This window comes from Drosophila gunungcola (assembly GCF_025200985.1).
Source record: "Drosophila gunungcola strain Sukarami chromosome 2L unlocalized genomic scaffold, Dgunungcola_SK_2 000008F, whole genome shotgun sequence".
Classification (NCBI taxonomy): Eukaryota; Metazoa; Arthropoda; class Insecta; order Diptera; family Drosophilidae; genus Drosophila; species Drosophila gunungcola.
Genome location: NW_026453163.1, coordinates 2176776 through 2200968, shown reverse-complemented (window position 1 = coordinate 2200968; position 24193 = coordinate 2176776). Strand labels below are relative to the sequence as shown.

Sequence of the window (24193 nt, the reverse complement as noted above, 5' to 3'; positions counted from 1 at the left end):
TAATTGTTTTCTATTAAGCTTTCTTTTATAAAGAAATTATTTTTTTAATTTTTATTAGCAGCCATTTTGAATACCACTGTGCTCACAGCTGGTTTGTGTTACGTATACGCAGTGAGTGCCGAGAGAGAGAGTGGCGCCGAGAGCACGACTCGGGCAAGAGAGCCAGAGAGCGGCAGTTGCGCTCTGCGCCGCAGTTTTAGTGCTCCTCTTGGCCTGGCCACACGAATTTCCAGGGGTATTTCATCTGCCTGCAAATCTCAGGCAGCGTTCAGTTTCGTTTGAGACTTTTGGCGCAGCGGTGACACCAAAGGAAATCAGGCCAAGCGCCGTGAAAAATACGAGCAGGAAAGAAGAAGGCGAAAAACTCAATTTTTCTTAGGGAAAACGATTATTTTGAATTAAGGACATTTACAATTTTAATGAACTTTTCGCGGGTGAAAATTGAAGAGCGCAGTGAACTGTGATTAGAAACTACCAGCTCGGTTAGCTAAGTGTTGTGGTTTTCGGAAAGGTACTCAAAGATATCTTGCTGGGCTGAAGTCGTGCACTTGCCGTCGCTAATTGTGAGATTTAAACTGCAACTGACAGGCGGCAATAAGAAGCGCAGAAAAACTTTTGCTCCTGCCACCGGTTTCGAATTCCTTGCCTGGCACTCCATCAAAATCCCGGGAAATTGTTCGCCAGCGAGGCCTCAAGCTGGGCGATTACCGCAAAATGACACGTGTCAGGCGCATTGTGGTGAGTCCTGAGAAAGCCTCGTCCCTTCCCGAACCAACGGAATTCCCGCGTTTAAAGCGAAACACATTAAAGCACTGCCCCCAGATCAAACCCGCACTCACCCACAGGCACACATTTTTCACCGACCAAATTTTTGCGGCATGCCTTTTTCCCTTTGCCTGTTTCTGCTCCACCAAATTGAATTTCTTATTTAAACGCGTTTGCATGCCGACCTCCGCGAAAACCTCCCTCCACTATTGCTGCTAATTTTATATTTATTTCCATTTCCCATCGAATGTTGCGCTCTTTGAACTTTGCCGCTGGATAATATCGGGGACTTTGTCGAGGGAGGTTCAGATCGACTGAAAGCTGGTATCTAGCCTTTAAAAAGGCAAGTTGACGAAGTTTTTAGCTAATATGCTCAATGGAACATGGGTATCTTAAGCCAAAGTCCTGGCCACCTTCTGCTCCATTGCACGTAATTTTTATTTAACTACTTTTGCCGCTTGAAAGGGGAAAAAACAAGCAGCCACATTCACGTGAAGCATACGTGAAGTATACGCCCCGCATGTCCGTGTAGATTTGTTTCTTTTTATGCGTTTTTTTTTTTACCCAAAAACCTGAGGTTAAATATAGGCACACAAACAATCCAAGCCTTATCGTAAAGCCAAGCTGGCTGCCAAAAACAGATGCCCATTGAGAGACAGAATCGCGCATTAATTTCCATGAGTCCTTATCTAAGCCTTCAAACTAGCCAACTGGATATTTTGGATTTGGCAGCACAATGAAAATGGAAAAAACAAAATTGTACCACAAAAACGTATGAAAAAGGAATGAAAATGCAGTTGGTAGAACTCTCGCGGAATTTTCTTTTTTTTGGGTAAATGTTCTACCTTTTAGGCTTATTTCGGGCACCAGCTGCTAAGGTATGAAAGTCCAGCACAAAAACGCGGTCCGAAAACTGGTAAAAACAAAGCCGAAAAAAGCGAGATGGAAAAATGTCAAAACAGGGTCCTAAAGCGATTGGCGGGACGCAGCGGGCGGACTGAACGAAACATGGTGAGGGCCAATGTCGAGCATACGCCAGGTTGGACACAAATTTGAGCAAACAATCTGGGCAAAGTTGATTGAACCTTGAACGTTAACTTTTCCCTGACAAGCAGCTTTTCTAGGTTATCAGTTATCCAGTTGGGGCCTTTACATGCACTTGAACTTTACATTAAAACAAGAAAGGAAGCAAACTTCGGCTAGCGAAGTCATATACCCTTGCAGCTATTGCACAAATTATATTTTCTTGAAAACATTAAAATTATGATTTACTTGCGTATATGTTTAAAAACATTAAAGCTGATTTGATGATTTGCAGCTCAATTATTCGGGAGTTCCTATGGCAGCTGTATGATATCGATTTCCAATTTAAATAAAAGTCAAAAAAGATTAAAAACAAGAAAGGAAGCAAACTTCGGCTTCTTGCAGCTATTGCAAGAATTAAATATTTTTGAAAACATTAAAATTATGATTTACTTGCGTATATGTCTAAAAACATTGAAGCAATGATGATTTGCAGCTCAATTATTAGGTAGTTATTTTATATATTTTTATTATTTCTATGGGAGCTATATGCTATATTCGTCCGATTTTGATGAAATTTAAACCGTAATTCTGAAATAATTATCCATTACTATATCTCGAAGAACTAAAAAAAAAATTAAAAAACAGCAAAGTTATAATTTTTTTTCATTTATTTTTCCGATTGTTCCTATGGGAGCTATATGCTATAGTCGTCCGATCCGGCTCGTTCCGACTTATATACTACCTGCAAGAGAAAGACAACTTTTGGGAAAGTTTCATGCAGATAGCTTTAAAACTGAGAGACGGACATGGCTAGATCGACTCTCCTAGTGATGCGGTTCAAGAATTTATATACTTTATAGGGTCGAAAATGTCTCCTTCACTGCGCTGCAAATTTCTGACTGAAATTATAATACCCTCTGCAAGGGTATAAAAAACATTCATGTTTTTTGTGAATATTAAAGATAATTTAAATATATGTAGGTAAATATATATAGGCCATTTTTACAATAACTATGGAACTTTATTGGTCTGATAAAATTATGATTTCTAAGTAAAACAAAACAAAAATAAAGCACCTTGCTTCCAATTTACGATTCCCATAAGATTCACATTGTATGGGAATCCAATTTTGTCTCGCGTTCCCAATTTACTTTTGCCCGATAGCTTATCGTTTATGTAAGACAATATAATCGTTGTCAAAGGCAGTGCTAACCGTTTATACAATGATAATAACAAGAAAGAAGGCCAGCTTTGGCAAGCCGAATAAATATGGTATAGCACCGACTAATTTCTGAACGGGCATTTATCTTAGTTAGTGCTATTTTGGCCAACAGCTTAATCTGAGCAACTTGAGCCCAAGTTCAGCCATTATAGATCATCAATCTGACCTCATTATACAAAAAGCCACTTCCCGCAACCGCTTGGTTCGCATTAACCTGTTGTCAGCTGTTCGCATGGCGAAAATGCCTCCTTTTTCCCTGGCTGACACACACACAAATCAAATGTTACAGGCATTTGTAAAATGTCCTGCTCATCCCCGCCCCTTTCGGAGGGCGTGGCCCTTGGCATTGCGCGTCACGTTTATCACAACAGGGCAATAAATTTCATTCGCCTTGTCCCCGCATGCTACAACATTTTATGGTCTCTTCATTTTCGACAGCTGCAAACAGTCGAATCCGAATGCCTTTGCATACTTGACGAGGCATTGTCAATGCACATTATTATCTGCAGAAGCCCGCCCTCCGAGCGGAAAAACAAACATTTTATTTTGTCATTTTGATTGATGGCCATGAGTCCGATGCTCCGCCTCGTGGTTGCTCGTCGTTTTAATTAATGTGCGAGTTTGGGTGCCTTTCACAGCGTTGAAAACTATGCTATGTTCGGAATAAGTTCACCGCCAAGGCCGCCGGCACGCACACACGATTCAAGAATATTATGTTTTCTGAACTGGCGTGAAGCGCTCGCCGCCGGCAAAACGCTTTTTTCGCCATGGTTAAGGATGAGGTGAAGACTTCTGGCTCACAATCATTAGCAAACGCTATGTGGTTTTTGGAACGGGTGGTTCAGCTGGCGGATGATGGATGTTGTATGCGGTTTCTGAGCCTTCGGAGGAAGCTTAATCTTAAGAAATTTTAGGGCAAACGAAAGGATTAACTTGGTAACAGAGGGAGAGCTAAATTTAAAATTCTGGTGTTCTGGACACATAAAAAGGCATTTTTCTTTGCGAATTTTCGTTTGCCGTTAAGCTCGGCAATTACTGGCCGCCTTTTGAATACCCAATTTTGGCCAATCTCGCCGCATTACGTATACGCACTGTCATTTCCAGCACTGAATTTTAATAGCTTAGATTATGTACTAAAAATATGAATGAAAAAGGCATTCCGTACCCTGCCTGCGTGTCCACTAGAGTTATGGACGGCAATGTCCGGTTATAAGAGCCAGCACAGGCCATTAGGCAGGTGATGGTTTCTGGTGATATTTCTGCTGCCCCTACTGCTGCTGCTGCTGTCGTTGTAAAATTGAAGTGCCAAGCCGGCGGGGTGTCAACACCGCGGTGCAACAACAACATTAACGGGCACAGCATAAAATGGCCTGTTCGGGGCGAGGGGAGAACGCGGGACGAGCAGGACATCCAGCAGACAGACAGCACAAAAGGCTGTCAAAGGAGAGGCGGCCCAAAGCCCGCTCGCTGGCAGACCAAATTGCTTTTTGCTTTATAGAAACCGGGTAAACAGCGACACCAAAGGCAGCTGGGCTGTCAACGGGAGGCAGGACAGGCAGCAGCAGGTGGCAGAATAGAGATGCCCCAGAGTCGTGAACGGGCAGGAATTTTGCAAAAAAGGCAAAGAACAGAACTGAAACCGTATTTATTACCATACCTAAAGCTCTAAATGTTACCGAAAATTCCATTTTATTTAGGATAACGGAGTTTTTTTGAGCAAGCCCAAATTCTTTTGGCCAAACAAATATATTTGCAATTTTGCCCCCAATAATTGGCTTATCCGAGCGTAACTATTTTTAGTAGAGTACTTATACTTACACAGAAAACTAAATGAATTTCCATCCGTGTAATTCAATGTAATTGAAATTCATAATTGATTTAAATTATATTTTGATGTGAGTAATATAACTATAAAACTATGCACAATCTCCTAGCTCAAGTGTTGAACACTGTAAATGTAATATTCAGATGGAGAGTAAAACATGATGGGGCGATAGCCGAGTACCCGACTATTAGATACCAGTTGTCTGCTAAAAAATTTTAAAATAAATAAGCTTCAAGAAAGTAATCGGGATTTAGGTGACGCTAAACTTATAAATTCTGAAATAAGAGTTCAATTTATTGACTCAGAAAAAATATGTGGCCTTAAATTTTAGTTCAAACATACTCCAGGTGTGTTCAGCAGACTTAATAGGAATACGTTACTGTTAACAAGGTGTTATTATTAATTAAAAGCAAGTGAAAATATATATTATTTTATGTATTTATCTGACCATCTAAGCGTTGCCAATTGGGAAGGAATGAATGACCTATCGCGTGGGCAGCTCCAGGGTAATTTAAAGGGAAAAAAGAAAATGGGAATAAGGGCGGAAAAATAAGATAAAAATATACATTTCTATGTATATGCTGATATAAATATAAAATCCATTTTTGTGGCCTGGGCCAAGTACACTTTGGTGTTTGCGCTGGGCATTTTAATTAACCTAAGCAAACACACCGAAAACAATTACATACAATCTTAGTCGCACCTGAAAGTCCTCAAACCGAACAGAAGTATAAATTGTGTGCCTGGCCAAAGCAGGATTTTATGCGAGCAACGCCGCTTCACACTTCATTTCACTTTTAAGTTTTTGTCCGCCTTTTGCTTATGCTACTTTTTTTTGAAACTCACTTTTTATTTCTGGCTGCGGCTGCCAATTGTGCCGGTAAGTTGCTTTATTATACGAGGTTCATAGCACTCTGCTGCTAAACTCTCCGGAATGGCTGCCATTTCTTCACGCAATTCCAAGTAATTGTCCTCCCGTACGTCGCCTTGGTGTTGCTTTATTAAACCATAGCGGCGCAATCACTGAAATGAGCCCACCCACACCCACACCAACACCCGCACAAACAGACAAACACACACGTGCAGATGCAGATATAGCACATCGGGAGGATTGTACAGAAACACCTTCGAGGGCACGTGCAACATTTGTATTTAAATTTGAATGTCTCTGCCGCCGGAACGCTTCACCTTGCGCACCAACTCATGTACTAACACGCTCCCAGACAGAAATACCTGTATAAATACGTATACGTTTACATACATCTGCAAGCCAAGAGACCGACACACACTGAAGAAGCAACAATTTTCCATTCAGCCGGGAAACTCGCACAAGGTTGGCCTTAAAAGTTCTGAGAATAGCGGAAGAAAATCGAAACAATTATGTCATTTAATATATCTCCTAACTAAAGGATGTTGGATTGTAAATAAATAACGTTAAGGAAAATTTTTCAAATTCAATTTGAGTTCCTGCAAACTCTTTAACTTAAAAATATATACAAAATGTAGAGAATTTTTCTTATCATCTTTGTCTGACTGTGGCAAAAATAAAAAAAGATATATCAAATATTTCCATTCGATTTATAGAATTTAACCCTATTGTTTTACATACATAAGTAATAGCCAGATGTTATTTTGTAAAAATTATTTAAAGCAAAATGATTTTATTCATTTTTTATCTAACACAATATCAAACACCGAACTTGGTATTAACTTGCTGGACAAGTACCTCGCCTGCGAAGTATTTAAAACTTACTTTTTAACTTACTCGTGACATAATTTAACAGACATTTTCAATGATAAATTAAATATCTTTGACAAACGAAGGGAAAATTTTCTTTTAATATGCTGAAAACTTTTGAGATTGAGCAATTAGTCTGGCGAATTCATAAGATTTCACTGGCAAACATATTTTTCTAGGCAAATGATTCTTCAGAGTTAAAACTTAATCAAAGTTGGAGAAAAGTTTATGCTAAGACAAAACTCGAAGCTACCCATTTTACCTACCCACTCACACAGCAAGACGCTCAATGCCATGTCCATTCAACCTTGGAGGCACTTCTCCACCCCCAGCCACCTATCCACCTCCCCACCGCAGAACCGAGAGCTCAGGGGTCCCCGTCTCCCCAATGATTCCTAACATTACGTTCTGGCCGAAATGCGTTCGCATCATTCTATATAACACATTCATATATCTTACGGTTCGTTACCCATTTAATATTAAAGCAAATTGCTGACTGAGTTACTTCCTCCACTGAAAATTAGGCTTTCAAACGGAGAGAAAACGTTGTGAACTTGAGATTTTTATTTGAAAAGAAAAACTTTTCTTTATCTAAACAATAGGTGTAAATTGATTGTTTTCACAAAAATAGTTGATATAGAGCTGACCTAGGAAAACCGAACTAAAACAATGTCTTTCTTCTTTAAGCCTTGAAACATTGGCAAAAAATTAAATTTTTATAATATAAATTAAAATTGTCGTTCGACGACATAAAATTATTGCAATTATTTTCTTTTTAATTGATGACAGTTGATTTAATATATCAGGGATATATTTAATTTACGAACTTTGATTTATTAAAACTCAAGTTGGTTGCTATGATTAAATGATCGATAGTTATTAAATAAAATTAATAATAAAATACAAAAATTAATTTTGAATTATTTTATGCCTTTTTGGAAGAATACTAGTCGTAGAAACATTTGCAAATTGTTTTTAAACGTATTTATATTGCAATGTACTTTTCTCTGTTTATCCTTATATATTATATATGTGTTAGTTCGTTTGTGCAGTCAGTTAGTCTTAGGCCTTTTTTGTTTTTTCTAGAACTCATTTCTCAGCCGTTACGAGCAAATGATATGCAAATAAAAACGTGGCCCAAGACCGTGAATTCCCATTCCCATTCAGTCCCATGTGCGAGAAAATGCGAAGAGTTGATTCGCAAAGGGGAGTTGTTAAGGTACATGAGGAGGAACGGCTACTTAAATTCAAATTTAAATGGTGTGCTTCATTTGAGGGGCGCTCGGCTGCCAGGCATATGGAAAACTTTTTGTCTTAATGAACATAATTATGGCCAGAAGACCAGAGTATTCCGTAAGTTTACCTCATCTTCTTGCCAAATGTTTCCACCATTTTCAGTTTTAAGGGATGCACCTGCGATAAAGAGGCCCTGGAAGGAAGGGAGTGAACGCGGTGTTCAGATTTGTTTTTCTGGCACCCACAGCTATTTATCTTGAGCGCTAGCTCCCTTGGGGTATGCAACATAAGTACAGCCAGCTCCCGCACACACACTAAAGTCGGGGGCCTCTAGGTACTATGGGAAAAAACAGACTTTTTTTCTGGCAAAAACACATTTCTTAAAAGTTGTTAAAATATGGCTGTTTTGACTGACATACTGCCTTTGTAAGGTTTCAGCTTTCTCACCGAGTGCTGTTAAAAGTTATAATTAAAATTATAAAAAGTGTAAGATAAAATATTTCTTAGAAATTGTTTTCATTGATTTAAGTAAATCTTACCTTGTTTGCTTTTGAGCAATTAAACTGTATTTTTAAAAGAGGTACAACAAGAGTCTTTCAAACTTTTCCGATATTTCACATGATTTAAAGGAACACTTTCCCCTTTTTCGGTAAGGAAATTTATTTTTTCGTATACAATATATTTATTTACAATAAAACTTGGTGGTTCTCAATTAAAGTCATAAAAAGTTGTAATTTTTCCCATTGTGCAACGATAGCACACTGATGCACTTCGTGTTGAGTGCACTTTCCACTTTCACTTTGCGCTCGCTTGTTGACTGCTTCCATCTCACGTGTCGGGCTCTCTCCATCCTTTGGTGCAGCACATCCACTTTCATTATTTGCGTTTAGCTCAGGCACACGCACACTTACACCCACACCCACACTCACACCCACCCATACGCACACTTATACACAATAGCACAAAGCACTTTTCATTGTCATTTGCGCCTCAACGTATGCCATGCCTTCTGTCGCTGACTCATGTCCATGCAGTAAAAATTCCATTTCAGCAGCAATTTCATCTCTCCTCATACCCTTTAAATGGCTCATAGAGCATATTTTCTCTTTTTGGCGGGGAAGGGATTTCTTTTGAGCGATGTTTTAGTGTAGATTCAACTACAATTTAGTTTATTTAGGTCTATATCTATTAGTATCTAGTCATGGGATAAATTCAAATTGGTAAAATTAAAATTGGAATAAAATTAAAAATGTAAGAAAACAGAAAACCACTGCCCTTACATAGTAGTAGAAGTAAATTTGATCAAACATTTAAAATCACACGTTAAATGTCAAGATATAAAAGAGACTACTTACACACACATCGAAAACTGATGAAAAACGTATTTTGTTCTACTAAACACTACATACATGCCCATAATTAAAAAAATATCCAAAAACTACCCAATGGCTAAAGAAATATAAATTTAAAAAAACAAAATACAAAATAATTTAACATAAGTGCACATGAGCTTCTACTACTGTGTCCAAGACATTTAGACTATTGTTTCCTCCATCAGCCCAACAGCATTTTGTGCTTACTTTCTGGACAGTTACCCATCCCTCAACCCTCGTCTAGAAACTTATGCAGCAAGTTTTTGCCATTTCATTTTTGTTGAGCTTGTATTTGACACTTGTTTTTGTTTTGTGTTCTAAGGGCGCGGGCGGGCAATGGGCAATGGGCAATGGTCTGAGGGCTGAAGGCATGGGAACATACAGTTTTTGTCATGTTTGTTGATTGTGAAAGTTGGTGAAGCGCTTTTTAACAGTTTTCGTGACACTATTCCGAACTGTGTGCCATGGCCGGCCATGGCATGTATATTTTATGTTTCGTTGCCGCTGGCCAACGGCAGGCAGGACACAGCTGACATGGCCCCGGTGACCTTAATGCACCAATGACATGTTCGAGTGGAAGGTATCCGAGTTGCCTGTCATTTCTACCTTTCCCCGCCGCCGGCATGTCTATAATGCAATTTTCCGGTCATTTTAAGCCAACTCGGAATGAAATCTATGAATAATTCATAAGAAACGAGCAACAGAAATTGGAAAAAAGATTATCAATCAATTGGTATTGCAATTGAAAATTATGGCTGCCGTGCGGGGAATGTGTGGTTGCACTGCGGCTCGGTTACGGTGCCATTTTAAACCAGCTCCTGCTGCTATGCATCGCATGCGGCTGGGACATTGGCAAGAGTTCCATACCTCTCATTCCATTTCCAAAGAGCCTTTCAAATAGCTTTCGTTGCCGATTTTACCTCCGCTTTTTTCCAATTCCATTGAATTGTTGAACGTAATGAGTTTTTGTGGCTGGCTTATTTAGTCGCATTCAGTAGTTCGCTTAAAATGAGAAAATTTCGATAAATATTTATTTGTGGTATCAAGGTATCAACTGCAATCAAAGGGAGGATACAACTTCATATTTAAGACGCAGACGCTTTGAAAGGTCAAAGAATGAAGCGTAAGAATCTGGCATTTAAATAGTCGAATTTGCTTTTGAACATTTGTTTCTTTCAAATTTGATTGAATTAATAGCTTATTCATAATAAAATAATTTTCAATACACTCATAAGAAAAATTTCCTGATTTTAAAAACAAAACAAACCATTAAATAACTAAAAATGCATATGATAAAATATCATATGGCTCCATTGGAAATTTATAAAAAATGTACTCTTTTTTGAATTATTTTAAACATAGTAATGGTTTGATAATTCCCAAGTTCGCTTCTAAGTGTAATAAAATCAGAAAACGATATCATATATCTGCCATAGATTGATCGAATAAAGTTTTTTGTTGTGTTCTCTTTTAAACATTCTTCACTCACTTTGAATTTAGACATTTATTTGCAACCATTACTCACTCGCCTGCATTCTATTTCACTCACCTTCTCCAGATTTTCGATATATATATATATATATAAGATTCTTCCGAGCGGCCAGAACAAATTACGCTCCATAAACATCAATCAGCGAGGCATCTTCGTTCATTTGAAATTGAATTGCTGAATAGCCAACTAATGGCGTATTTTCAATTCAATTCGAAATTATAGTTCCTATGTATATATGTTTATATATGAGTGCAAGGTTAATATATTATCAGCTATATCTGCCAGCAATTGAAAACCATTTATTTCTTTAATACAATTTGTTTATTTTATCGCGATGATAATCAGAAAAATATATAAACAGATCTTAAGTTTTAAATTTGCTTAGAAAACCGGTAATTTTAATTTACGCGTTTTTCAATATAATTATACTTTTGTTAGCTATTCTATAAAAAAGTTCTCTCTGCGATTTAATTAATGGCCTCACAGCCAGAGTTCCCTATGAATAAATAATGTTATTCAATCGACTTTGTTATTGTTGGGCTACGATGGGAAAGTGTAAAATTTGAAATTCATTAACTGCAGACGAGTCTTGTCCATAATACTACCACACAGTCTGGATACTCAATATCGCCTATATCTGTCAATCTGTCAAGGCAAAAGAAACGCCTTTTGGCTGACCTCAGAAATAGATGCTGAAATCATTTCCATCATCGTCTGACACACCAAGAGAGTTAAGCGACAAGGGAATTTTCGCATTTGCCTTCATCTTCAGTCTCACAGTTCTGCGGCTTTGTTTGTTGGCTTAATGTAAAATATTGTGTACACGCCAGGTTGTACAATAAAAGCTTTTTGCCGCAATAATCAAAACATTTCCTTCTTATTTATAGTATATTTTCCTACGTGATGTGTGGTAGGGGTAATGCTTTGCGATTCTTATATATCGCCTGACGTATAGTTATATTAAGGTGAATATGTTTACAAGTGGAATATTTTATCTTCTGAAAGGACAACAAATCAAAACAACCATCGAAAAGTGAAAATATTTAAACTTTTTAAATGTATATAAAAATTGCGGAAATTAAGCTAAATATATCTCCGTATTAATTAATGTTGTTTTTTGTATATTTCCTGTTCACAAACAACTTTTACTGAGTAAAAAGAATTTAAACAGATTCATTCTTGATTAGTTGCAAATCTTTATTTGTAAGAACACAATCAAACTATAGATGTATATGAAAACGAATAGATTTTTTAACAAGTCGACTGAGCGTTTATTAAGTTATAAAAATCTCAATTAAAGATACGAAATTTCGGAACAATAGGAACATAAGCATAGAGTCTATTTCGCGACCTTTCGTTCCTTTATCCCCAATAGGTCATCAGCACTTCGATGGGCAACCGAAGCGTTTCCACTTAAATTGGTTGAGTAAAATGTTTTCGGCTGTTTCGTTATCTGGAATCGAACAAATGCACTTTGTTTATTGATGTTGATGAACTTTTGTTTTCGGGTTCGTCTCATCCTACCTTTGTATATTTGGACTATTCTCCCAATGTCTCTTATTCTCTCAGAGCTGTTTAAACATTTTTGGGACTGTTTATTATTGTAAAATATATTCATGCCGATTTTTACAATTTGGAGGCGGTCGTGTTTGTTTTGAAAATTTTTTGGATGCGCTCGCTGAATATTTGTTATTCTTTTCACAAGTTCTATGTAATTTGGTTTTTTCGCGGTCTCGACTTTTACAAGGTGAAAAATGTTCTTTGGAAATGTGGCCCATAAATTTGCCCAGAAATGGCCTTAAAGAAGAAAAATCCAAATAAAGCGAGAACGGAGCCAAACGGGGAGACAGTGACATGGACATGAACTTGTCTCTTATTCCTTGTCAGTTGTCGACGTCGCCGTCGTCTTTATTTGTTTATTTACTTTGGCTGACTTGCCTTCTAATTTGGCTTTATGGCCCGCTTTACAATTCGGCAATCTTTCGTTGTTGCTACTTCTGTCCAAGTTAACTAGTCTCGTTTTTGGGGGTTGCCTTCAGTCTTCGGCCAAATTTATTCCTGTTCTCGCTCTGTGATTCAGCAACTGCCTGGGCAAACAACATTTTCGAACATTTTGCTCGCTTCAATGAGCCACCGACTAGCTGCCTGTTTATGGGCTGTAAGCCGAAGCGTCCTTTGGTGGTCATAAAGTTTTGGCGCCATTCGGCGGAAATGAACAGAGATGCTATACAAATAAGCTGAAACACTCACATAATTCGATGCTTTTGACGCAGCTATGAAATAATTTTTTTTCGTTAAACAATTTATTTTTAAAAATTCGTTTTTTAAAGAATTTAATTTTGATGATCTGAACTAAAGCAGATATTACGATCATAATGGTTTGAAAGTAGTATAATAGAGGGTTATATGGAAACAGAGATAATTTTGTTGGGAAACAAGTTTTCACACAAGAAATTAAAAAAAAATTTTTTCGGAATTTTTCCTTGGCTTTATCTCAAACGAAACTAAACTGGTCTGATTCTTGGCCGCATCACTGCCAAAAAAACACTTTAATCTCGAGACAAATCAACTGTTGTTAGCTAGAGACAGACATCTAATTTTGGCACTCAGTTTTGTTGCTTTCGATGTGCGGTACAATTTTAAATGGCAGCTGAGCTGGCTGTCGAGATGGAAGTCCCAGTCCCGTCGAGGCCAAAAGGCTCAGGCCGTGCCATGAGAGACAATTTATTTGGTCCCCTTTAAGCCCGAGGACAAACGCATTCATTATTTTTCTTAATTAAATCTTAATTTTTCTTCCGCGTGCGTGTGCGTCGCTTAAAATGAATGAACGACTGATGATTCCGGCGACCGCTGGGCTTAATGCTGATACAGGAGCGGAGTTAAAAGCTCACTGCACATCCTGCAACATCCTGCAGCGGACGACAATAATAAAACTGCATACCGAACGACAGGCAGTTGGGGCCAGACAGGCAGTCAGTCTGCAGTCTACAGTCAGCACGCCACCCCAACCCTTGACCTCTGCCGCTACATTGAAACTCATTTAAGTTGGGCACGGTGGGGGCTGCGAATGCCACTAATTAAGCCTAATGGCGCATGAAACATGCATTAAAACTAATGTGCAAGCCCCGTCGCCATAGTCAACAAAGGGAGGGAAGAGATGGCGATGGCCTTGCCGTTTGTGTCGCACTGGTGGGTGGGCCAGAAGGCAAGAGTTGCTTCCTTTCTCTGCCCCGTTTAATGGTGCCAGCCTAATTTTATGGTACGCAATATTTTGTTGCTGAAGTGCTGCTGAAATGGGAGGTAGTGCAGCTCTGTTAAAGGGTTGGGCGAAAGGGTACTTTTAAGATCAAACATAGGTTAAAGTTTGACGCTGTAAAATATTCTCAACGAGCTTTGGACTAACGATTTTATTTACGGTATTATAAGCTAAGTAGTTTTAAAAACTAAATAGCTCTAATTACGGGACATACCTTTTTATTATTAAAACTTTGTTTCTTAAAGTTAAAATTTCATATTTCACAATTCAAAATCAATGTTCCATTATTTTTATGCCCTTGCAGAGGGTATTATAATTTCAGTCAGAAGTTTGCAACGCAGTAATGGAGACATCTCCGACCCTATAAAGTATATATATTTTTGATCAGCATCACTAGGAGAGTCGACGTCCGTCCGTCTGTCCGTCCGTTTGACTGAAACTTTCCCAAAAGTTGTCTTTCTATTGCAGGTTGTAAATAAGTCGGAACGAGCCGGATCGGCCGACTATAGCATATAGCTTCCATAGGAACAATCGGAAAAATAAAAAAATAAAAATTAGAGCTTTGCTGTTTTTTAATTTTTTTTAGTTCTTCGACATATAGTAATGGTTAAGTATTTCAGAATTACGGTTTACATTTCATCAAAATCAGACCACTATATCATATAGCTCCCATAGCAACAATCGGAAAAATAAAAAAAAAAATGTATAACTATGCTGATTTTAAATTTTTTTTTAGATCTTCGACATATAGAAATGTTTAAATATTTCAGAATTACGGTTTAAATTTCATCAAAATCGGACTATATCATATAGCTATATCATATAGCTCCCATAGAAATAATAAAAATATATAAAATAACTATGTAATAATTGAGCTGCAAATCATCCCAGCTTCAATGCATGTAAACATATACGTAAGTAAATTATAATTTTATTGTTTAAAAGAATTTTTAGTTTTTGCAATAGCTGCAAGGGTTAATGAAGTTCGGCTTGGCGAAGTTTGCTTCCTTTCTTGTCCAAAGTGAATTTAATTAAACACTTGACTTAATGCAGGGGTTTGCGCACTCAGAGTTCAATTGAAGGACCATTCAAAATGCAGTTGCAGCTTTAAGAAGGCACATTATTGGGCCCCTGGAAGTGCCTTCTAGATATTCGCTGTCAAGGAGAACTGGGCCGACCACTAACGAAACATTATGGCTGTCGTAACCCAGCCGCCCAGTCAGACAGCCATGCCGCAAAGCACCTAAAAACGTTTACGGCTTACGTGCAACATGGGCCGGGTTTAGCCGACTTGCCACTTGCACGTAGCAGCGACGGCAAAAGCCACAAGAGTGTCCCTCAAATTGCCCGCCTGCAAAACGTTTCCAGCAGATGCAATTGATTTTCCTCGGCAGCCGTATGTGGGCATCAGTCCTACATTGTGAGCTGGGATTTCTTTGAAAATAATAAACAATTCATATTATTGATTTGTTGATGTAGATTTGGCTGTATGATGTATGTTTTGCCGCTTCATTGAAGCAATAAATTTAAAATTTTTGCAAAGTGCCATGAGGATGATACGAGTGAAATATGTTCAAGTGTGCCGGCACCCCTACGAGTCCATGAGTGTGGGTGTAGCACTTTTTGAAACGGACACTCGGCCTTCAACCGGAAGCGACTTACGCACGGCTGCATCACGCCGGAAGTCGTGCGAAGAACGGGATAGAAACAATGGCAGTAGGATGGAGAGCTGAGTTCCAACACGAATGAGTGTCAACACGTTGATAACAAAATACATGCAACCAAGTTGCAGAGAAAGCTAAAAAAACTTTTAGCAAAATGACAAAATGAAAAACACAAACCGTTAGGAAGAGGAAGGGAATTTTCCACACACAGAACTTGCCACAAAAGTTTGCATAATAAGATAAGTTCTAACATTGAGTCCTATTTTAAAAGTAGGATGAAGATATTTGAAGTTAAATTCTTCTGCTAATATTTTCATATCCCTGCCGAGGGTATTATAATTTCGGTCAAAAGGTTGCTTAGCAATGAAGGGAATATTTCCGACCTGATAATGTATGTATATATATTCAGGCCCAGCATCACCAGACGATTCGATTTAGCCGTGTCTGTCTGTCCGTCCATCTGTCCGATTTTCTGTCCGTCCGTTTCTACGCAACCTAGAAATTGTTTTTCTGTTGCAGGTATTATAAAAGTCGGAACAAGTCAAAACGGACGACTAGATTATATAATAATATAGTTCACTTGTATAAAAACACAGTGATACAGACTTCTTTTTCTAAATTACAATTTGTTTAGATTTCATTTTTAAATTTATAAGAGAAAGTAAATAAGTTAATTTTTGGGAGCTTTTTGTTGATTTTATGCAGTGCGGGAGTTGATTTCAGAGACGAGCAGAACTAATGAAAATGTGGATAAAGGCTTAACTCAGAACACAGATACTTAGGTACCCTAGTGCGGCTAATTTTGCGAATAGTTGTCAAAGTTATTCAATCGATTACAGTCTTAAAATCCGAATAATAGCAGTTTTTTGCGTATTAAGGAATACGGTCACTAGGCATCATCTTAAGCTTCACAGCTTCAAAAAACTTATTTGCCATGCAGTAGAGGTCAGTCGGGTTGGTTTTGGCAAGTATTATAATCTGACTTCGAGATGAAGATATTGCTGACTAAAGATGAGAAGTCTAAAAAGTCCGTACGTTTTCCTTACTGCTCCGCTTTTGTGGACCATCCCGGTTAATGTGTTGTTAAATGTGAACCCAAGGTTAATTGCGTGGTCAACGTAAGATAGTGTCATTTGATCAATTAGAACAGGTTGTACATTTTCAGTACTGGGTTTCTTCTTGTAAGTCACCATACATTTAAGGATTTAAGGATAGACCATTTGCAGATGCAAATTGATTAATATATTGAACAAACACAGACATTAATACGAACTAGAGAACCACTATGGACTTGGCTATTTGACAATACAATGAAAGCAATATTGGCCCCAAAACAGAACCTTGCTAAAGATCCCGCGTAGTCCGAAAATGATTTACTGTATCTAACTCTTTTCTAAAATCAAGAAGTGTTTCCCGTTTTACTTGGCTGTTATCGACTTATATTCCGATATCCTCAGATCTCTTTATTTATTTATTTATTCTATTATTTATTATTTATTTATTACAGATTCTGAAGGGACAAACCCAAGATTGGAAATTAAACATTGAATTGTTTTGTGGGACAAATCATTTCCTCTGGCCGTTATTTGCCTAAGAGCTTTTGAGAGATAGGGAAGCATCGCTATAGGCTTTTTCCCTTGGGTATTGGTGCTATGTTTGTAATGTTTCACCATCCAGGGCAGGTAGGAAAGGTAAGGGCAGAGTTAAGGATATGCGTTGTCCTTTTGGCAGTAGAATTAATCGATTTTTGAAAAGTCCTTAAAAGGAATTTTGAACAAATCAACATTGTTTTCAATCTTATGGTTTGAATTGACGCCTCAATGCTTCATGGGTATAGTATGCAACCAAATGTTCAATTTAGTGAAAAACACCTTCTAGCAAGGTACGATTAATGAAACTTGTTTTTATTTTTCACTCTGCAAGGGAGTTAAAATATGTAGCTGCAGTGGACTACATGGAAAATGGTTAGAAAATGTATTTGCTTGTTCCAACGTATATCTTTTTTTTAATTATACAAATTTATTTTAAAAATGTTGTGTGTTACAGCTTTTTCACCTTAAAAGAGATGTTTTTGGTTTTACTTATTGTTGTTCGTAACAAGACTCCCATAGTCAGCAGTCGGTACTCTTTAGCAGTACAATTGCAAACATGCAATTCGTGTTGTTTTATTTTGCTGTGAGGAATTTTTCATTGCTACATTGTTCGGCATAAAAATGAAAACCATTTTATGAAAACAATAAAATTTGCGTTTGGCTGCGGAAGCAAGCCAGAATAAAAACAGAACAATACAAAACAGAACACAACAAAAAACTCCAAACAATTTGGTTAGGTAAAAATTAATGAAATTTATGTTAGCAGCTATATCAAACATTTCCATGTTCCCACAAGAAACTTTTAAAGCGAGTCCTGTGTTTCTTTTATACATTTTATGTTAATTTATAGTTGCGGCCGTCGGTTTAGGTAAAAGTCGAGCAGAAACCGGACAACGACCAAAAGTTTATGCATTGTAATGTGTTCCAAGGAAGAGTGCACAGTGATTGCTCCCAAAAGATGACTCAGCCGAATGATAAACACTCTTTCCTTTCCCCGCCTTTTCTCACGGAGCTATTGAAGATTATTTGTGTGTCATTGGCTATTTAAGCTAAAGCTCCCCTTGCGGCGAGGAGCAAATTCTATCGTTTTGCGAGGGAAGGCAGCCAGTATTGGGGTGTGGTGTCATTTGTCTTCCTCAGGCCATGGGGCTATAGAGCTGACATTCAGGGTAATTAAAGTTTATGTGTAGAAAACAGCTTTGCTAGGCTTTGGATTATGAGTATAACATCCTTGGGGTTCTACAAGTCATCGAATCATTGGTAGAGGTGAATTAAATTTCAATAATTTTCACTTATATATCTTCTTGAATTGTAAATAGCTGACAAAATATTGCATATTTTTTTGAATTTAATTTTTTTAACGCCACAAATCATCGACCACAATATAACTTCTATCGGACTGTGAATATCTCTCTACATGCCCTTAAGCTATCGTTCGCTGTACGTGCATTTTGCATAATAAGCTGCTTATAAGGCGTACCAAGAAAAAAAAAACTAGAAAAGAAAAAAGAAAACCTTGTCATAACTTATATCGAAAATGTAATGCTATTAACACTCCCCTATACTCAGCCACTGCACCCGCCACCCCATTGAGCAATTTGCATATAACAACCCAGTCATGTTTAAAGAGTTGTATCCGCTCCCCCCTTTACACCGCATGCAACATTTTGCATATTAAATATATTGGTATTTTGGGTTACCTGCATGTTTTCCCCTCACAACTACAAGAATGGAAACTAAGTCGCTGCAATGTTGCCGTACATGTAATTAGAAACTTACATTGCCTGCTTTTGGCAGTGGCCTTTGTTTATGCAAATATTTAAACACTAGACTACTTAACCCACATTCAAATGCCAGAGAGGCCTAGCACATAAGCACACAAGCTGCCCGAAAGTATGCAGCAGCCCCGAACATGTGTCATATTATATAAGCACTAACACACACACTCATGCAAGCGCTTACAAGGCTAAAAGCACAACACACCAAATTGGCACTAACAACAACAACACAACAACACACAAAGAAGATGAACAACACCCACCACAGCAACAACGAAATGTTTTAGCAAGAACTGCATTTTAAAATATTGTGTGTGTTTTTTCTTCCCGTTCCAACCCCACTCTATTCCAATTTAGCGCTTGGCCTAAAAGTATGCTGCATCATTAGTGTCAGAGCGGAGGACTCATCACACCAACACCAACGACTACACCAACGAGACACAGGAAAACTTGGCTGGCTGCAGCTGCAAAAATTGAAAATGTACGCTCATTAGTAACGGCAGACGCGGCAAGCGGGAAAAACTAACAGCAAAAGCGCATTGCAAGGACCAAAACGACAAGTTCCTAAGTCAAACGCCAACCCCAAAAACAACGACCATTCATAATTAGCAGCAACAACAGCAAAAACGACAGAAAAAGGTGGCAGATGGGCAGCAAGAGAGGACAGCTGCCAAAAGTCAAGGACGAGCTTTAAAATAATTCGCGAAAGCATGGCCAACGGAAGTGACTCCAGTTATATCGAGCTCCACAAGATGCCAGCAGCCTCAGCGAGCTGATTTTGAGAACAAGACAAATTAGAATAGCTAGCAAAATATCGCCGGCGGAATTTATTCGATTATCAATATAAAAAGCATACAGCCAGCGAGGAAGCGCCGACAGCGACAACAGCCGGCGGAACTTTAATTTGTCAAGCATCCACCACCCCATCGGACTTCCGCAAAATCCAGCGCCTTAAGCCGACAAACATCAAGTCATGCCTGAGCAGGATAATTACGATGATGAGGTAATTTTTTGTTTGCTCACAAAGCCAACAACCGGCGGAAAACAGAACGCAGGGGCTGAGCAAAAAATGAATATGTTTTGAGCCCAAATATAATTAGGCATAATTAATTTTAAAAACAAATATCCGTGTGTGCGCGTGCCGGGTTACCGAGTTCCGTTTCTTTTTCTTTGAGTAACAGAGATTAGTCGAGCGTATTGAAATTCAGGGAAACCTAAGCTTAGTGCTTGGATTATAATTTCAAATTGCCTAATGACTGAGAAAATTGGAAAGCGGAAGGAGAATACTTTAAGAAATGTTGGTATTCAAAAGTGGGCCAGCTGACGTAAGCAGAATGTAGAGGTTATTGTTCTGCAACGTAATTAACTTTTTAATAAGCTAAATCTTTTCGTAGAAATTCTGTTATTATTATTTCTTTAAAGTAGAGTACTATTACCTGGATACCAATAATCAAAAGTCAGTTATTCCAGCCATAAATGCGTCCGCGTAATTTTAAATGTAGACTTTTTACAATACGAGTAATGAAAATAAAAGTCTTAAGTCTGTGCTTAACTAATATTGTTGAAACGGGTTTCATAAAAATTAAATTTAAATTACCCGAACTTTTAAATTACACATGAGAATGACCGCTAGCTACGCTAGCACGCCCAAGGTTTTAAACTGATGACAGCGATGATCCTTTAGAGCTTCATCAGTATTTGTTTTGTAATAATTGTAACTCACCTTAATTAAAACGATAGGAATTAAAACAAGCGACCACACAATTTTAGGGTTTGGATTACCTTTCTTAATTTATTGAAACTAAGCGCATTGATTTCTAAATGGTTAGTCGAAAGGATCTTTTCACGGCCTTGAATAAATTTCCATTTCATCAATTGAGTTGCAGATAGAATATTAAGAACGAAAGGCTGCTTTCCGGTGGCACTTCGGGAAAGCCCTGATTGCTTTGCCCAGAGATTATCTTCGCGATTGGACTTATTATTAGGTCCACTTGGCCGACAAGCCGACTAAACTCTTACATCGCCACTTCAGTCGCGACTTACTCTGAATCCAACTTGGAGAAGTACTTCGTGGAGGCGGAAAAGTTCAATCCACGACTCGTAGCCGGGGAAGTTGAGCTTCCTCCCAGCACTTTCATCATTCTCTTCCGTTTTTCCGCTGACTTTGATGGTCAGCCATTCCCGCTTCGCTGCATTCCTTGCGGCGCTGCGGAATCAACTGTGCGGCTGCGATGCTAATTGAAATTAATTCCGCATGTTATTCAAATGCAGAGCGCCGACAGTGCTGGCTACAACTGCGAAATTGAATTAGCCATGCACCGCATCTCTGCGACTGTGTGTGCTTTGCATACTAAGTTGTCTGAAAGGAGGCCTTTCATTTTCATCCCGTCGCGATTTTGTGGCGATTTGGAGTGTCAAAAGTCTGCAAAGATAAACAGACAGTCGAAATGACCATCGACCATTTGAGCGGAAGTCAATTAGCCGTTATTTCCACTCCGATTTTTGACCGACTGAAGTGTTTGCCATCCACAATGGGATAGTGCGTTCCATCTATATAAATTGTTTTAACCATGATAATGCTGGCTGACAGGTGTATTTTTGCAAGAGAGTGTGCGTTAAATAGTTAAGAGGGATCTAAAGAGCAATAGGCAATATTTAGAGATAATTTTTTTCGAGTGTTGCAATAGCAGGAAATTAGGTATCACTCAAGTTTACAGGTCCAAATAATTATTAAGGTTTCGGTGTTAAGTATACAAATCAATGAATGTTTAGTGAGATAATAGTAAAATTCTAAAGTTCGTGAAAATTAGTATTGACCACATGTTCTCGCCGGACTGTGGTCTCAATTCACGAAAAATCTTGAAAAACCAAGAAACCAAGAATTAGGAGATAAAAACTAGAAAATTAGTGAAAATTGTTTTGATGGCAAAATTTGCATCAAATGTCCTAAGACTTGCAAATAAAATTGATATGTTTGTTATTCATGTCGCAGGATCGTTATTTCCTCATCTTTCAATTAATATTTCTTTGGTCCAAAATAAATCAAGTTTATCCAACCATAAAATCGTAAAAGTACAACTCCGGGGGGATATGATATGTTTTAAAATAATCACTCTTGCTTGAACTACCGCGACCCCAAGTCAGTGACTGCACATCGCATTCAATTGTGTCGGCGCTGGCATATTACATTTTATTTTGACAAATTCAGGTAACCTAACGACCGCCGACAGGCTCGACACCTGCAGCAGCAGGTTGGAAAAGGAGAAAACAGAAAAATAAGCAATCATGGCCGTGTAATGGAAGCTCAAGTGTGTGTTGACGCAGAGGAGAGCGTTCTCCCACCCAGGTCGCCGAGTACGGGCGACACCCACCCACGTGACAGTTAAAGCAAATGCTACGCCGTAATGGCCTTGAGGTAAACTGCTGTTTACAGCAGCACCCAATGCCGGGGAGAGGTGGGCGGACGCGCAGGTAGACAATGGGGCCGGCATGCCGGAAAGCCAGACCCAGACGGGCACACACACCCACACCCACATTCACTCCAACAAAAACACACCCGCAAGGAGCGTGCAAGGATGCACTGAGCTGCATCCCTTTCACAATTGCCCGCCACAGCCAAAGACTGTTTATGGATTCCACGTTTGGCAGGAAGGCAGCCGGCCGTAAAGATTGCCTACTAATTTCGCCCCCAATGCGAAGGGCAATATGCCTGTGTGGAATGCTACCTTGGGTGCAGGTCCTCCAAGGTTTCCAATACTCACGAGCGAGGAAACAAAAAGAATCAACGAAAATGCAGTAAGTCAGCTTTCGTTGGCTCCGAAGGATTTCATTGCCTTTATTGCCTTTGAGTGCAAAGCAAACATTACTAGACAAACTTCGACAAATTTTATTCGAAAGTTTCAAGCGTGTCAAAGGGCGGAGGTCAACTCAATTTTGAGTACAAGCTATTGCAAATTTGGTGACGGTGGGAGTATCAGCCCAATAAACTGTTTTAACTGAAATTTACTTTTTAATTGGTAAATTCAAATTTATATTACTTATTAAAATCTTTAGAAATCAACTAAGCATTGCTAAAATTTGGCATACGAATTAAAGAGGCACATCAATTAATGCAAACATTAAGTAAGTCCCAAAAAATTGTAAATTTATTATCTTTTATATTTAATATTTGAAATTTAATTTTAAGCCCGAATCAAAAGCCAGTCCAAGTCCAAAATCATCCGTGAATATAGTATAATTTTTTATAAAAGATTAAGAAAGTTACCATCTATTATAATTAATTTTTGAAATTTAATTTCAAGATGGAAGTTTCTAATCCCCATTAACAAAGACCCGTTCATAGCTGACTTCCTTTTTGTGACCCAACAGATGGCTTTTAATGCTGAGCCAACTAGCAAGTTAATTGAAAACGACACTTTCACTTTCTCCGTGTCCAAACTCATTTCCCCTTTCGTTCGACAAATACTATACCTGGCAACCATTTTAATGCGCTTAAAAGTATGCTGCATAGAATTTTAACGCTCAGAGCTTAATAACTATGACAACTTATGCAAATAACTGGAGGCTCTCCACCCTGGCGCTCCACCCGCCACCCGACCGCGGTTCTCCAACCTCCAAACCACCAACAGCTGGCTCTTTCAACTTTCTGCACTCGAGGAGCAAGCAAAGTTTGCCTAGCTCAGCTCGACGAGCTCAACCGCAAAAGGCAGCTAATGCCCTACTTGGGATTGTAGGTGTATGTGGGTGCCATGAGTTTCCCATTCGCATTATCTCTGCCCCCTGGCCAGCTCAGAGAAAGCGAAAGTGAAAGTATTCGGGGGTTAGAGAGAGAGAGAGAGAGAGAGAGAGAGCAGGACATAATTTGGCTATTCTCTGCTTTTAAGCTTGGTCGGGGTAAAGTGTCCAGCACCCCGCATTGGCTTAAATTAAAACTCTGAACGATGAACGATAAAAACGAATACTTTAGCAGTTCGGGTTTGCTGTGGATTAAATCTCAGGTAACCAAGAATCTAATCAAGTCCTACTTCTGTGCCTTTTTCCCATGGGAAAAAATTCTTTCCCCTTTTGCGGACACAAAGAGAATGAAATGATAACAATGTTAATCCGCAATCCCAAGATAATCAAAAGTCAGCAAGAATAAGAACAAACAAAAATTCGAAAAAGTCCATAAAACGAGGACATGGCATCCGCTTTTTTCCTTTCTTGTGCACTTAAATCGCTATCCTT

At 38.6% G+C, this 24193-nt stretch overlaps 1 protein-coding gene across 3 annotated transcripts in view; it reads left to right on the top strand.

Moving 5' to 3' along the window:
- The first annotated feature begins 245 nt into the window (after positions 1-245).
- LOC128253271 (inactive dipeptidyl peptidase 10) overlaps positions 246-24193 on the top strand; it is a 39258-nt gene continuing 15310 nt past the window's right edge. Inside the window, exons 1-2 of one of the 3 annotated variants that reach the window (XM_052981545.1) lie at positions 247-738; positions 19325-19970. In XM_052981545.1, the coding sequence (XP_052837505.1) occupies positions 19941-19970 (30 nt within the window). In that variant the 5' untranslated portion in view covers positions 247-738; positions 19325-19940. Of the gene's footprint in view, positions 739-19324; positions 19971-24193 lie in introns of all 3 variants that reach the window. The other 2 variants (XM_052981547.1, XM_052981546.1) reach the window with 2 other exon arrangements.